General features: G+C 41.6%; 1 protein-coding gene across 1 annotated transcript in view; it reads right to left on the bottom strand.

Annotated features, from left to right (window-relative positions):
- LOC115573153 (laminin subunit alpha-3-like) overlaps nt 1-15,368 on the bottom strand; it is a 63,622-nt gene that overhangs the window by 38,284 nt on the left and 9,970 nt on the right. Inside the window, 10 exon segments of the mRNA XM_030403817.1 lie at nt 4-51; nt 174-224; nt 3,375-3,506; nt 6,513-6,603; nt 7,101-7,219; nt 7,907-8,022; nt 9,627-9,727; nt 10,682-10,852; nt 10,932-11,050; nt 13,957-14,074. Coding sequence (XP_030259677.1) covers nt 4-51; nt 174-224; nt 3,375-3,506; nt 6,513-6,603; nt 7,101-7,219; nt 7,907-8,022; nt 9,627-9,727; nt 10,682-10,852; nt 10,932-11,050; nt 13,957-14,074 — 1,066 coding nt within the window.

Consider the following 15,368-nt stretch of genomic DNA (forward strand, 5'->3'; position numbering starts at 1 on the left):
CACGCTGACAGCTCGGCGAGCCGAAATATCCCGGAGGGCAAGTGGTGGGTACTGAACAGAAAAAGGATGGAGAGAAAAAAAGGAGAGCAACAGCATTTTAATGATTGTTTGAAAACTTCTGTGGAGATAAACTGCGGTACGAGAGACTGCAGAATCTTGTTTAACGAACGTACCCACAATAGGTCCTGCAGGGGATTTGGTGGTCGTCTGGTACACGGGATATCCTGATTGCAAAGGAAGGGTACAAAATAAAAAAGACCTCCACTGATGGGAAAATGTGATCAAGTAAAAACCACCCACATATATTTGATATGCTGTGAGATTATAACCCATAAAAAACAGGCAGGCAGGCAGTTTAAGGAAACGTTTCAAGTGAAATCATTCATTCTCTCTCTTGTAGAAGGTTAGATGAGACAGACATAGTGCTCTTTTGTTGGTGCAGTAAATATGTAGCTGGAGCCAGTAAAAACACAACTCATCATTTTTATGCAGATGAAACAACCAAGACGTTACACGTTAATTCATGAGCTCTAGACGTGCTGGTAGGTGGATTTCGAAATCTCTGAACGGACCCATGCTAGCTGTTGACTTAAGAATAATATCAATATTTAACTTCCAACAAAAAAAGGTTTGTTTTTCCCCGAAATGTCAAACAATTCCTGAAAACCTGTGACCCCACGTGTAAATAATCAGAACCTTCTGCCCACAATAAACTACAGGATTCCCTTGGGCTCAAAGATGAATGAAGGTGAGGTGATTTTGTTTTCATGAGGTTTAGCTTAGAGATATTGATCATTGTTAATGTGTTGTGATGCAATTTTAACTTTTTTTTTAGATAACGTAGCATTAGAAAAGCAGACAAGTGGGTCAGTCTAGTTCCAATTTCTCATTAGGGTATAGGGGGAAAAATGCTATGAACTTGGTTGCGTGTGTTTAAACAAATCAAAATTGTTCCTTGGACAGTTGTTCACCTTTTGCATTTCAGTCTGCAAAACAGTATCGGAGGAATCACGGTAATCAATCAAGGTAAGAATAAACGAGACGGTTTCAGCGTGCCGGCTGTTAGCTTGGAATTTGTTGATGTCGTTTCAACTAGCGGCGGGAGTTTCGAAAAAACAGTTACTTGCAGATAGCAAAGACCATACCGGTACTTCAGCAACAGTCTACATCCATTGAGTCAGACTGGTTAAAGTGAAACTCTCACCAAAATGCAACCAAGGCTTTTTTTGTGAATGTATATGAGTCAAACCTTCGTGTAAGAGCATAATTGCAACGAAAGAGGCACTTTTAAGATTTACCGTATTTTCGTTTTCGGGTCAAACTCATTTTCAATGGGAGTGCTACAGGCACTTTAGCGATAGCATCAAAATCGCTATTTTTAAAACACAAAGGAGGCTCGACACAACATGAAACTTTGCTCGTGGTATCACCAGGGTCTCTACACATGAACACCAGCATTGAGAACTTTGTTTGTGTACACAGAGTTTGCTAAAAAGAACGTTTTTTAACAACCCACCTTAGCAGTAGCTTGTTCCACTAGCTGCCGTCATGGCAGCCGAAAAGTATCGATCTCAGAATGCAATGTAACATGGAGGAGAGTTAAGGTGGACCGCTACTGTCTTCCGGCAACAACTATCCATGCGATATCTCACGTGACTTTTCCGGCTTTTGATTTTAGTATTGTTTCTTATATGAGGCATCTTTTTAAACTTCAAGGTCAATATTGTTTTTCAAAACAATTATCCGTGCATTTATATGGAGCTAAGCTTTAGGAGCGGTCCATCTTAACTGTCCTCCATGTTATGTTGCATTTGGAAAAATCGACACTTCTCAGTGGCAGGACGGCGGCGAGCGGAGGAAACATCTGCTAATGTGAGTTGTCCAAAAACTCTCTTTTTAGTAAACTCTGTGTACACAAACAATGTTCTCAACGCTCGTGTTCATGTGTAGAGACCCTGTTGACACTACGAGCAAAGTTTCATGTTGGTTCGAGCCTTCTTAGTGTTTTAAAAATAGCAATTTTGATGCTAACGCTAAAGTGCCCCAAGCACTCCCATTGAAAATGAGTTTGACCCGAAAACGAAAATACGGTACATCTTATAAGTGCCTTTTCCGTCGTAATTATGCTTTTACATGAAGGGTTGACCGACACCGGCCCACCGACACTGACCCGCTGTATCACACCCGCAAGTTGAAGAAATTTCATACTCTGACACAACACAGCAGAGAAGAATCTCTTGAAGCCCAGACAGCCTCCTAAGGACTCTCTCATCATGTTTAGACTGGTTCGTCAGTGCTAACAGCCCGGAGACAGCAGAAATGGGTTTCTAATTATAACTTCTAGTAATAAATCATTCTCCTGCTCATGTACTGAAATGTCTCAATGGATCAGTCCAAAATTAGTATCATGTCAATAAGTCACACAAGATAATAGATTTGTTGGTTTTCCTTGATTAGTGGTTGAATAAGACTAACATGGTCACACAGGTCAGTGTAAGGGGTTTAAAGTGAAAAGCAGACTTTAATTAATTAACGCCTCTCTACTGGTTGAACTAATCCTGAGGAAAAAACAAGTGGATGTCAGTTAGACGTTTATTAAAATTCAAACTACTCGGAAGCTGAATACTGGAGCAAGTTGATGTAGAGAACTTTAAAAAAGGTTTGTGTCAGTCAGTCTTAAGATGGAGAAGAAAAAAAACACTGGAAGAAAAAAAAAGCTGACTTAAAAAGCTGAAAGATGAAAGACAGGCTGGCTTATCTCTGCACCCCGGCAGACTCCTGAGTCTGTAGCCAGATCAGACCGAGATAAGACGGGGTGAACTTTCTTTGTGTTGTTAATATCTGCATCATATTTGTTTGGATGGCGTGTGGAATGCACGTTAGTCAGTACTGCAGCGCGTGCATACATCCCCGCAGCATTAAAGGCATACTTTGCCCGAGTATATAATAACGAGAAGCCTCAGTTCAAAAAAGGGCGTTGCTCTTCCCTCGAGGTGAAAAAACTGACAGGCTGAAATGCAAAAGGTTAAAAAGAGCGGGTGAACGTGAAACTGACTCCTGCCGTCGAATGGAGGGTTGAGTTTCAACCTGACTGTGAACACCGAGCTTCCAAACACGGACACATCATTTAATAAAAGAATAGTTTGATGATTAAAGATTTTTGTGTGAGTCACACGGACAAGGAAAGGGTTAACTGCAGCTTCCGCTTTCGACGATGCCTTTACCAGCAGCTATCACAGATGTTATTCATGCACACCAGAATGACATCTCTTGCATTTTCACCCCTATGTTTCCCAGCTGTCTATTTATCCATCCACCCATCCATTAGGTAAACACGGCATGCAGTACGTAATAAGAAAAAACACTGAACTTACGGATGCACTGAGGGTAGTAATAGTATCCGTCAGCGCAGCGATCGCAGTTCTCTCCAGTAAATTGTGGCTTGCAGATACACCTTCCAGACCCCATTTCACATCCGGCCGCAGTCCTTTCATCGCACCTGCAGGCTGGTGGAGCAACATGTTTGTTTTTATTGGAATATACAGACACGCGTTCCAACAAATGCAATGATGTAGACCAAGGAACCTTTTCCTCAATATTTTATTAACAGAACAATTCAACGTGATCGCAGGCCGGAGGCAACTCAGTGCTTATTAATGATGCACCCGACGACACAGAACAATTTATAAACTCACATTTCTGTCAACACCTGCGATTACAACTCCCCCTGTCATTGATGTGACGTAAGGCGTGTTCCAGTGTTGTGTCAAAATCTGTTCCCAAGCCAAATAATGTTAGAACTGTATGTTGAATTTCTGCAGGTTATGGTCTGTTCAATGGAAAAACAATCTTTAACAGATACAAATACTTTAACTAAATTCAAAAACATTTTATTTAACTTATTATATATTGAAAAATAAGTTAAAATTTGACCATCAAATCAAGTAATTTCAAACTTAATGACAATGACAGCGCTTTGACTGAAGGAATAGAATCATCTCCCTCATCTCTCTGCTATAAGTTTGACAGGTGATCCATCTAGGCGTTTGATGGCACCTTTATTTTGGTTTGGTGTCCCTCAGTGTCCCTAGTATTTCATGTGTTTTCAAGGTACCTATCATTGGTTTTGTATGTTAATTCAGTGATTTATTTGTGAGAGTTATGATGCACTGACTAAAGGTAGTAAATTAGACAAACTGTGATAAAAAGTGTGAGCTTTGCTACAGCAAAGTTACCTAATGTAAAGTTTTTTGATATAGTGTTCAGGCATTGATTTGAGATTGATTTTGTTCATAACTACAACCCTTTATTTATGGATTAATGTGTTTGGTTGGTTTGATTGGTTGAGTTTGTTGTTCAAAAGTTAAAAGTTTTCAAGTTTCTAACTGCCATCATGGATATATTTGTCGTTTTATAGCAAAAGTTAGATTAAAGCACTATTTCTAATCAGAGGAGGTTTTGAAACGTCTCATTTAAATACCCCCCCCCCCCCCTTTTTTTTTTGCCCTGTCAATCACCGTAAAGACAGAAGGGATGAGGAATACAGATGCATTTTCAAGTGACACTTCATTTTGTGAGCATTTAGTTTTTGTGTTGTTTTGTAGAGCCATGTCTTTATAAAAGCTCATACAACTATGATATGATATGTTGGGCTCTAGTTTGCTTGTCCGGTCACCTCCCATAGACTACAATAAAACTGGCACCAAGAATGCTTGATAATGATGTAATGTCCCGTCTTTCTTTAATAGGTTCCTTGATGTAGACTTGTGTGACATGGACACGTATAAATACATAACAGCATCATTGATGCAGATAATGATTACTGAACCTTTAACCACTCTGTTTTTGCCAAAACAGACACCTTCCTCTGACTGAGCTCACTTAATTGAGTTTGTGGGTTTTATGGTTTACTTTTCAAAGCGCTCGAGGGCAACCGCTTTAATTCAACTACTTTGTAATGTCCAAACACAAGTGGCGGCTATTTATACGGCGGGGGAACAGCCACGGACCATTAAAGTAATGTAAACACGAGCGGAGCCCAGTTTAGCAATAATACAAGCGCTTGGTGCCAGTGGCGCTTGTGCAACGGTGCCATTTGTGTCTCGCTCAAACAAGACGCTGATGCCTCTGTTTGAATATAACCCTGTTTTGGCTTCACTTGTTCAGCGTGAAAACCGCAGGTCAAATAACGACGTGGTGAGACATTATTTAGTTCACAAACGTACCTAGAGCTGCTTTGGAAATACGACAGATGGCAAAGTTGAACAGAAACAAGAAACATTTTTGTATTGCGCTTTCACTGCATTCATTAAAGCAGCTTCAGAAATGGGGTTGAACTGGTATTTTGCTCCAGATTTGACAGAATGACACATGAAACAACTATGCAGAACAATGTTTTCATACGCGTTTTAGTAAGATTTTTACACAGCCTTTAATTTTAACAGCAACAACAACATTTTTGCAAGGATGTCTATCTCACACATCTCTACATTTGCAGAGTTAATGGTCGTTTCTATACTCATTTGTTTACTAAACCATAATTTCCAACTCCGCCTGTGTTTAAAGAAGCACAATGAAAAGTGACTGCAGCACGCGCACGGAAATCGCAACAACCATTTCAACGCATATCAACCCACATGAAATGCTAAATATTAAAACAAAACATCTGCAAAGCAGCCACAGCTCTCAAGTTTGGACACAAGAAAGCTCACATTCACGTGCTAGTCAAACCTCCAGATTGTCCCAGCAGACTCCAGTTTGTCATTGCACTCTCCTGGTTTCCTCCCAGGGTCACAATTCTCCCGATTTATGAACATGTTTCACTGTTTACGTTACTTTTAATTATAGCGACTTGTAGTCTGCTGTGCTGTTGCGCCTCATCTTCCTCAGTGAATGAGAGATGGACAGAGAAATAAGGAGTAGAGAGAGTATTTAAACAAATTTCAGACGAGGTGGAGAGAGGTATTCCCATCCCCTGTGTAAAATTTTAAAAAGGAAAGGGGCTGTATCTGCCACGTGGATTTTTCAGGGGTCGCATCGTGTCAATCCCAATTGAGAAGTTGACAAATGCGGGGAAGTGGAGCACACAGACACTATAAAGGGCAGTGGGAAAAAAATTAAAGAATGACAGAAAGTGATAGATTTTACTTTATGCCAAAGATTTACACCAGTTTACACTAGAGGGATAATTATAACGTGCTGTTTTTATGAGAATTCAAAGTGAAACTAAAATTATTCATAATCATTTTGTTATTATCTTATCACCAAAATGCTGGATACACAGTCCTTGAATCTCAAATGTTTTGAGGATACGATCCCCAAAAACCCTGATTTGGTTTTGAAAAAACAAAAGTTTCTGAGGTCTCAAGGTTGGCAAGTATGCACGTTCATCCAGTCAACGTTTCTCTCCCAAACACAACCCGAATAGTCCAGAAACACTCAAGTCTTTGTCAAGCAAAGAACAAGAACGATCAAAAAGTGGAATAAAACAAATCGAAGAAAGCGCTACTCACGTATGCATCCAGTGGGAGATTCAGGAGGTACTCCGAAAGGTCGGTAGAAGCCTTCAATGCATCTCTCACAGTTCACCCCGGCTGTGTTGTGCTACGGAAAAAACATGTACAAATGTATGAGCCTTAAGTACTTTAATATTGAACAAGGAGAGCAGAAAACAAAATGTCTATGGATGAGCAGAGGTCCTCTTTGCTCTCTTGTTTCAAATGCACATTGATGACAGGATGTAATGCTGTCATGTACCCTCTGCATCATTATCATGTTCCAGAGGGATACTGTATCAACATCACAGTCATTACAACCTTTATTCTGGCAAACAACGCTAAATACATCTCTTTTTTTGGCCTAGTAAGAGGAATGTGTGAATGTGAAATTTGCTTTGGCCTCACGAACCCGTTTGCACAAGTTGCAGAGTAAACGGTGCCGCATCAAATGCTCCACAGAGGACTCCATCAAGACATACCAGACAACATGGAATTTTTCTTCTTCTTCTTTTCTTTTTTCTTTTTTAATACCCTCCTCCTCCCCTACAACCACACACATGCACACACACGGGAATCAGTTTGGACTTGATGTGCATTTCATACCTGGCAGCTGATGCACACTCCTCCTCCGTCGTACCTGCCGAAGGTGTCTAAACTTGCTCCTCTCTTCTCCACCTCTGGGTCGTAATAACAGTCAAAGGCATGGGAGAAACACTGGCAGGCTGAGGAGGAAACCCCCGAGACACACACAGACGCACAGAATTATTCTATATGCCTCAGCAAATTACCTTTGACTCCCCGTCTGTATTTAAGCACCATAACCTACTAATTCTCCAAAAAGGAGTTATAAGTCTGGTGTTAAGAGAAACTATTAAATCTAACCTAAACAAGACGGCACATCCTTCTTCCTGTATACCACCCTTGTCTCTCATTAATTTTTATGACTGCTGAAGCCCTCTTCATCTTTCTCTCTCTGCTTTTTGTGGCGTCTACGAGGTCATGTTTCATCAAGGGAAAATTTGTCAACAGTCCAAAGCAATTAGATCCCAGCTGAAGAGGGCTCTGCTGGCTGACTGGATGGCTCGCCCGATAAGCAGGCATGGGGGACTATCTGGTGGGCTGGCGCGGGGCCCGGCTAGGCTAGCTGGCTAAAGATGACGAAAAGCAGTTATCCTGGAGCTAGTTGTGCACTGTGCTGTTCATCACACATACCATATGAGGAATGTCCTCTCAACTCTTCACTGAGGCTCTCCCGCAGTACCATATGAGGGCATCCACAACAGGGCTTAAATATCAGAGGACACTTCAGTCCACTCTGGGGGTCGTAATTCAAGGAGCCAGGAGTGTGGGAAGAAAGAGAGCGTGGTTGTGTTTACACACAGTATGAAGCATTGAACTTGTACACTTACGATGACACTCGTTGGGGCTGTCAACAGTCGCGGCACGCCATGGCTTCTGGTTGAAGCCCGGGCAGCAGCGGTCACATGACTCACCACAGGTGTTGTGTTGGCACTCACACTGGAGCCTGCAGACAGGAGATCAGACACCTGGTTTTAGTGACTCTCAGAAATCTCAGAACTTTCTTTGAACCTGCACTTGAGGACGGCAGAACAAACTGTACAGCTGACATATGACCTAATTAATTAAGTACAGCAAATCAATTGTCACAAACGGACATAAAAAATATGCCTTAAATGAGGAACAACATGCATCCATTTCAAGTCGTGTTTCAGACGACCTGATGAGTTAAGTCCAACATTCACTCTGCTTCTAGCTCTGTTTTGGTCTCCACCGACCCCAACTCTATCTTGCAAGCTAGCTAGTGTTAGTCTGTTTGTCATTTGGTGTCCACCTATCAGAGACGTTTACTCAAAACACCTTATCGTAGCGCAGGGAAACGACTCTGTTGAGAGTGAGACGGAGACAAAACAGTAAAGCTAGAGGAGTGTAACACCAAAACAATGAGCCAAAAGACACTAAAACGCTCTGTCGAGCTCAGGGGAACTGCAGAATCAGGTCATAATTCTGTGTGTTCGTCAAACCAAGCAGTGGTCATTTGAACCGTTGTTAATGTATGAATATTGATTTAAAGGGACAGTTCACTTTTTTTTTCTTCTTAGCTGTAGCACCATTTATCCATCTAGATTGTTAAATTTGAGCTACCAACAGTTTCATGAGGGAACTATTTTCTTTCCACTGAACCACAACAATCAACAGCATCACCATGCAGAACGAGGCAAGCATGGACGAGAGGCTACCTAACAAAGCTAGCGAGAGTTACAGTGTAGCAGAGGAGGACGCCACTCACTGTCACGAGCCTCTCATCCATGAGCAGACGCAGCTTCTTTCCTGTACGGTGATACGGTAGAATGAAAATAGCTTCGACATGAAACCACTCACAACAAGGTCTGTGGATTATCTTGAGTAACCAGGTCATGATTTCTTGAACAAAACATTGCTGTTGAGTTTTATAGATGTATGTATTTACTTTTTTTGGCTATTGAAACCAGAAGTTTGGTGCCATCTAGTTCAGTTATCTTAAAGAGAAGACTGAACTGTCTCGTTAAGCCAGTGGGAACATTCATTTAAAAGGCCCAAGTTGCTTACAAACGATAAAACACAAATGCTATGTTGTTCTGTTGTTACTTTGTTCAAGAAACAGAAAGGAAACTGTGGTTCAAAGCAGCATTGTATCACACATCTCTCCCTTTTACCAACTATTTACGATGTCACAGTCTGTAATCAGAACAAGTGAAGCAATCTGCTGCCCTTTACAATGTCGATGCCAATGTACAAACATATGAGGTAACCCGTCCTCTGAAACAACTTCCTATCACTCAAATCAAGAGATTTGGCAGGATCTCCGTTGTCTACGCCTCATTGTTTTCAACATAAGTCATCTCTGCACGCCGGTTACACACAGGAGGCCGTTGTGCAATGCGACTATTCAGCTTTGTTAATGGATAAACCAAGGCAATGCGTTAAATGGTTGGAGCTATACTCTGAAGTCAACTTCTGAAAGAAGCTTATGAGAAAACAGTTCAGTTTGTAATTAATAAGTGATGAAAGGTGCCTGAGGAATCACGTCAAATATTTACCGTATGGCTTCAGATAAGGAGCACCGCTTACCTGTTTGGGTGGTCCTGGTTACGCCCCCCACCACACACCTGTGCGTGCCCGTGACACACGCAGCGTCCACCGATGCTGATGTCTTTGATGCTATAGTAATACTGTAATACATAATAAGGCAAGGCAAGTTTATTTATACAGCACTATTCAGAAACAAGGCAATCCAAATTACTTTACAAAGACAAAGAGATGCATTAGAAAAAGACTTTAGGCAGTCAAAAGGCAATGAAACAGAAATAAGCCAATCAAAAATAAGACTCTGCTTGTTTGAAAGCCACAGTAAACTAACTTTGTAAAGCCCTGATGTCAGTGAGCTGACAGTTTTAACAGACCGCAGGTATTCAGGAGGTGTGGTGCCCAGGTGGCGAGCATAAAAAACTAAAAGCTGATTCACCTTGCTCGGTTATGATTCTGGTAACATTTGAGTTATCCTGATACCTGATTCACCTAGAATAAAGTAAATGTTACCATTAGGGTTAGGGTTTATGTGCTGCCACATCACCCATCCCCTGAGCAAATGTCTGGTTTCACTTGGCAACAGAAGTCAGACACACATCTTTACAAGCACAAGCTTAAACCTTTGATCCCTGAGTTGAGGCTAGTTTCATGAGGTGAATCAGTCCATTATATGTAAAAAGGTACGATAAGAACAGCTGACATCACTGATTTTATTCTCAGAATGTCAAATAAAGAAGAATTACTGAGCTGTTTTGGAGGTGAATTTTATCTACGTACAGTTTTAATAGTTCCACTGAAGCTGTGTGTGTTACAAGATAGCCACTGCTGCACCTGCAGCCCATGGGAGCTGTCCAAGCCTGTCCTCGCTGGCTCTACCACATGAGTTACCATGACGCAGGACAGACTGACAGATCTGGCATTAGGCCTTGACAAAGACGAACGTGTGAGCAGGAGGCAGCAGCTCCATGTGACAATGTCAGCAAAAAGGAAGTTGGAGGGTAGGTGATGCAGAGCTGTAAATCAGGCCTTTCCCAAATGGGGAACGAGAGTGTGCCAGCATGACACCTATGTGTGAGGTTGTACAGTATGTGCCTCACCCTGCGCGTGACGGTGGGGTCTCTCTGTGCCTTGGAGATCAGGTGGCCCAGCAGGGTGCTGGTGCGCAGGAAGCGCAGGCGGATGTTGGTGGCCTTCGTGAAGTCTCGCAGCGTCGGCGAGTAGGTGAAGTTTTTGGACCCCGGCCGACCGTTGACCAGGGACACCACGATCTGGACAACACGTATTCGTTTCACAAAGATTGTTTTTCGATAGCTCATACAATACAGAGGCTTGAATATGATGTTTTACCTCTCCGTTCTCCAAAGGGACAATCCGTGAGTATTCTGTGGTGCAGAGCTGGTCGTCATCATGTATTACACGAACGTTGGGCTGCTTTCCAAACTTTTCAATACACTCACGCTTTGAATCTGCCCGAAAAATAAAAAAAACATAATCAGTCTCTTGCCATATATTCTACTAATTTTTCATTGTAAAGAAATAATAATATTATCATCATATGGTTGCTTTTGTAACGCTACTCACTATCACCAATTAACATAACAAAACACTGACCAGTGTTTTCGTTCAGGTGCTTGCATTAAAGGTGCAACATGCAAGAATTGGCCACCTCTCAAACTCCAAACAAATAGGGGGCAAGCATATGACCAGAGTAAGCGCTAACTGCTGCTAACTGTACCTTCTGTTATCTAGTTAACTCAGTTAGCCGTGCAGCTAGTGGGCCAGACACCGGAGCTGAGAGTGGTATTAAAAAAGGATGGGGGCTAGCTTGTTAGCATGCTAACTTCAGTAGATATCTCCGCAACACAATTTACATTATTTATTTGCATTTTGTTGATAATTCAGTTAATTCTTGAAATGTTTACATATTGCTACTTTAAGCTCCAAAAACGTTGGAGTCAAATGTCAAACGAAAAACAATTTGGGATTTCAAATATGACAAAAGATTACACTTCAAATATGGTGAGACCTGTCTCTTGGCGTAACCTAGTGTTTTTCGGGCATGTCTCGAGACAGCCAATCACCAGCGTTGATGAGAATAACTCAAAGTATGGAAATTTGGTATCAAATGACAAGACACTGTTAAACACTCAATAGTATGGAGGCGGTACGGTCGGTGCCATAAAAGTATTTGGTAAGCACAACTCAACAAAATACAGAAAAACTGTCTCTTTTTGTACTTTTCTTAATTGTACAAGTGATGTAGTGCTGATGAAGATTAATATCCAGTTATAGTCTTTGTGGAAAAGGAAACGAAGCCAAATAAGAATTTTTAAAAATGCCTGAGTCTGTGCTGAACCGGAGATCCTGAGCGAACATGAACTTGGATTAACGATGAGAAGCTCTGAGATTGTAAATCTGATGAGTCACAGCTGTGTCTCCTGGCAGGCTGTGTGCACAGGTGCCTCCTGGGATATTTATCGTCATAACTCAGATATGCCAACTCAGCAAAATCAGCAGAGCGTGTATTCAGGTATGTAGTTCAGGCAATTTGGAAACAGTATGACATTACAGGCCTAGTAATCGAGTTTAAGAAAATATAGGCCTACTGCATGTCACCACTCGCTACTTTCTATTCTGAAATCTGCACCAAAAACATCAAAGTTTCCAGCCTAACATTAAACCTGGGATTCATTTAAAGTTAAAATCTTCTGTTGTGGGTTTTTGTTTCGTTTTAATCCAACATAAACACACACACTTCCTGTCTTAAATGCTTAAGCAGGCTGATCAGTGTGCCAGGATTAAATGTGTGCTAGAGAACACATTTTAATCCATCTTCACAGTCGCTCTTTTCTAGAGGAGATATTTTGTTGACTTAGAAAAGCAGGAAAGAGACATGTGTACTTTATGATGAAAATAAAAACTGCATTCCTCACAGCACACGGAAATGGCAGATGTTATTTTTGACTTACAACTAAGACAAAGGAAACCAGATATGGATAATCCTCCATATCTTGTGATTTTGTGATTTTGCCAGGATTGTGTTAATGACCGGTTACGTCTGTGGTTGTGATTTCCACGGCCTGTCTTTGAAATCACTTTCCAATCTCTTTGTGTTTATTCCAAACACACCACTGTCACATCTGGAGAGAAATCCTGCTACCAGGTCCAAAATCATAGTGCAGACGATTTCCTCAAGTAGGGATGAGTTTAAAATCTCTACTGTGTTACACAGTGGACATTGAGGAGCAGCAGACATTTATTGACACAAATTTCAGATTTACTAATAATTCACCTAAAGTACAAGTTTGAGCCACCCTTATTTTACTTGTGTAATTCCATTTTATGCTACTTTATACAACCGCTCCAATATATAATTTGCTTACTTTAGTTCCTGGTTACTTTGCAGAAGCCAAAGTGTTGCATAATCATTTTTACTGAATAAAAATACTGAATATCCGATAATCAGCCTGGCTGCCCCCTGTACAATATATACATACATATATATGCATAACATACTTTTACTTGTACTTTTGACAGTTACGTAAATTTAATAGCAGATATTTAAAGACTTTTACTGAAGTTCTGGTCATAATGGTGACTTTCACTTTTACCAAAATAACATTTCGGCATGTTATCTTTACTTTTACTTGAATACTAGTACTAAGTACGAGAACTAGTATTATTGCAACACCGCAAATCACCAGATGTTTACGAAATATTCAGATCCTTTACTTCAGGAAATGTACTAATACAAGACTGTGGAAACACGACACTACAAGTCAAAGTCCAGCATTTAAAACCATATTTAAGTAAAAGTATCTGCAAAACTTGACTCAAAAGTAGTAGTATGAATTGTTGCATGATTATTACTGCTGCATTAATGTGTATGTTGCATTTTACTGCTGTAGATGTTTAAGGTTGATTTTATATACTGTTGGGTAATTTAAACCTCATCCTCATAATATTCTGTAAGATCATCATATGTTTGTAGTGTTGCTGCCCTGTGAGAACCATGCATCTGTCAAAAGTCAACATTTTCATGAGCTCAGAAAATCAATTTAAGCTTTGTGACAAAGTATTTTCCAGGTAATTCACATGGTTATAATATTTGCCTCTGGGATGTACATAAAATGGAAATACTCAAACTAATTACCTCAAATTTGCCCTTACATACAGTATTTGAGTAAATGTACTTAGTTACATTTCACCACGCAATTCACTGACATTTGAGGGACTTCACGTAGGCTTTACGCCAGAGGGGAATCCAATCAAAACGTCTCAACATTTCAGCCTTGGCACAAGTAATAAGGCAGCGTGCAGGGATAGAAATGCAAGCAAAAACATTGCAAAATATAAGTACTTGAGAACTTACGTGCAAAATACTGCCAGGGGCTGAAGGTTCTCCCGTTGTCGACAGAGCGCTCCAGCACCCAGAGGTCAGGCCGAGGTGCGTTAGCAAACTTGATGAGGATGTACGCCACATGGAATAGCTGAAAAACCAGAGCACAGGGAGCAGGCGAAACAAAAAGCAGTCACTGCACTGAACGGATTTTGGCATAATGTTGTAGTTTCCTGTGCTCCGCTCGCTCTTTCAACACACATAAGCCCCCAGTCTTGGCCGGCAGCTCTGACAATACTCTAATTTCCTTCTACTGTGAGAGCAGGGGAGCAACATCAGTTTGGTTGTTGTATATCTGAAAATGAAAACATTTAATGAGTTTTCGGCCAGGTGTGATCTACCTCGAGGCTTCCTGCCCTGAGTTTTGAGGCGTGCGGCTTGACTACTGTTCAGCCATATGGCACGGTGCAAACAGCTCGCCGACATATGTCAGCGTGGAGTCAATAAAAGCGGTGCAGGTGCAGTCAGGTTGGTGAAAAGACATCAGCTAAGCCCACATGATCCACCTCTGTTCTCTGAACTCTCTATCTTCACCCTCCATCAGGATACACGGTCCATACAAGGGCAGAAAACGATGCCAATGATTGTTCCTGCCAACGCGGAGCTTACGATGCTCGGAGTAGTGTGCTTCCTCTGCAGATCAACAACATCCTCATCAAGCCCCGAAAGCTACAAGCGGGTGACTTCAGCTTGATTGAACGCCGCCACAATGGAAAGGTAATTGCTGATAAATGAAAGCTCTCTTTGTTATGTGCTGACGTGGTCTTGGCGTGGCTCGGAATTTTAAACCCTGTGACACCAACGTGCACGTGACACCTGCAGTGTCAACGCGAAGCCTCACCTACACCACCTGACCATCCCGCCCCTTGTCTTGTGTTTTTGTGGTACAGTTTATCTCGGTTCAATTTCAGCGCTGGCACAGATCCTAAAGCAACATTTAACATGTTTCAAAACAGGGCACTGTGTTTGCTAAACTTAAAATACCTGCCCTCAGGTTTGAGGCAGTGAATGGAAACTGTACCTGCAAAACCGTGTGCTATTTAAATAAAAAGACATCTCTATAGACGGTCTTCGCTTTGAGAGGGATGAAGGCAGGCCCGCACTCGTCTAGCATCCCTCAGCGCCTTGATGAAAGCCCCCACGGGCGTTTGAAACAGTCAGGTTGCTATCTCTCCTTGCATGAGGCAGCTAACACTCAAGTCAAAGCGAAGTGAAACACAGCGAAGGCTCCCCGGCGGAGTGACGGACTGTGTCAAGAAGGATCCACTTATGCTGATGGATTTCTGCCCCAGGACCCTGAAAAAGTAATGGCCTCAGGTTCAAGTACTTGTTCGGCTGATGAATGGTGAGAGAGGTCAGAGGTCAGGCGGGAGAGCGTCTGGTCT

This window comes from Sparus aurata, chromosome 21, assembly GCF_900880675.1.
Source record: "Sparus aurata chromosome 21, fSpaAur1.1, whole genome shotgun sequence".
Classification (NCBI taxonomy): domain Eukaryota; kingdom Metazoa; phylum Chordata; class Actinopteri; order Spariformes; family Sparidae; genus Sparus; species Sparus aurata.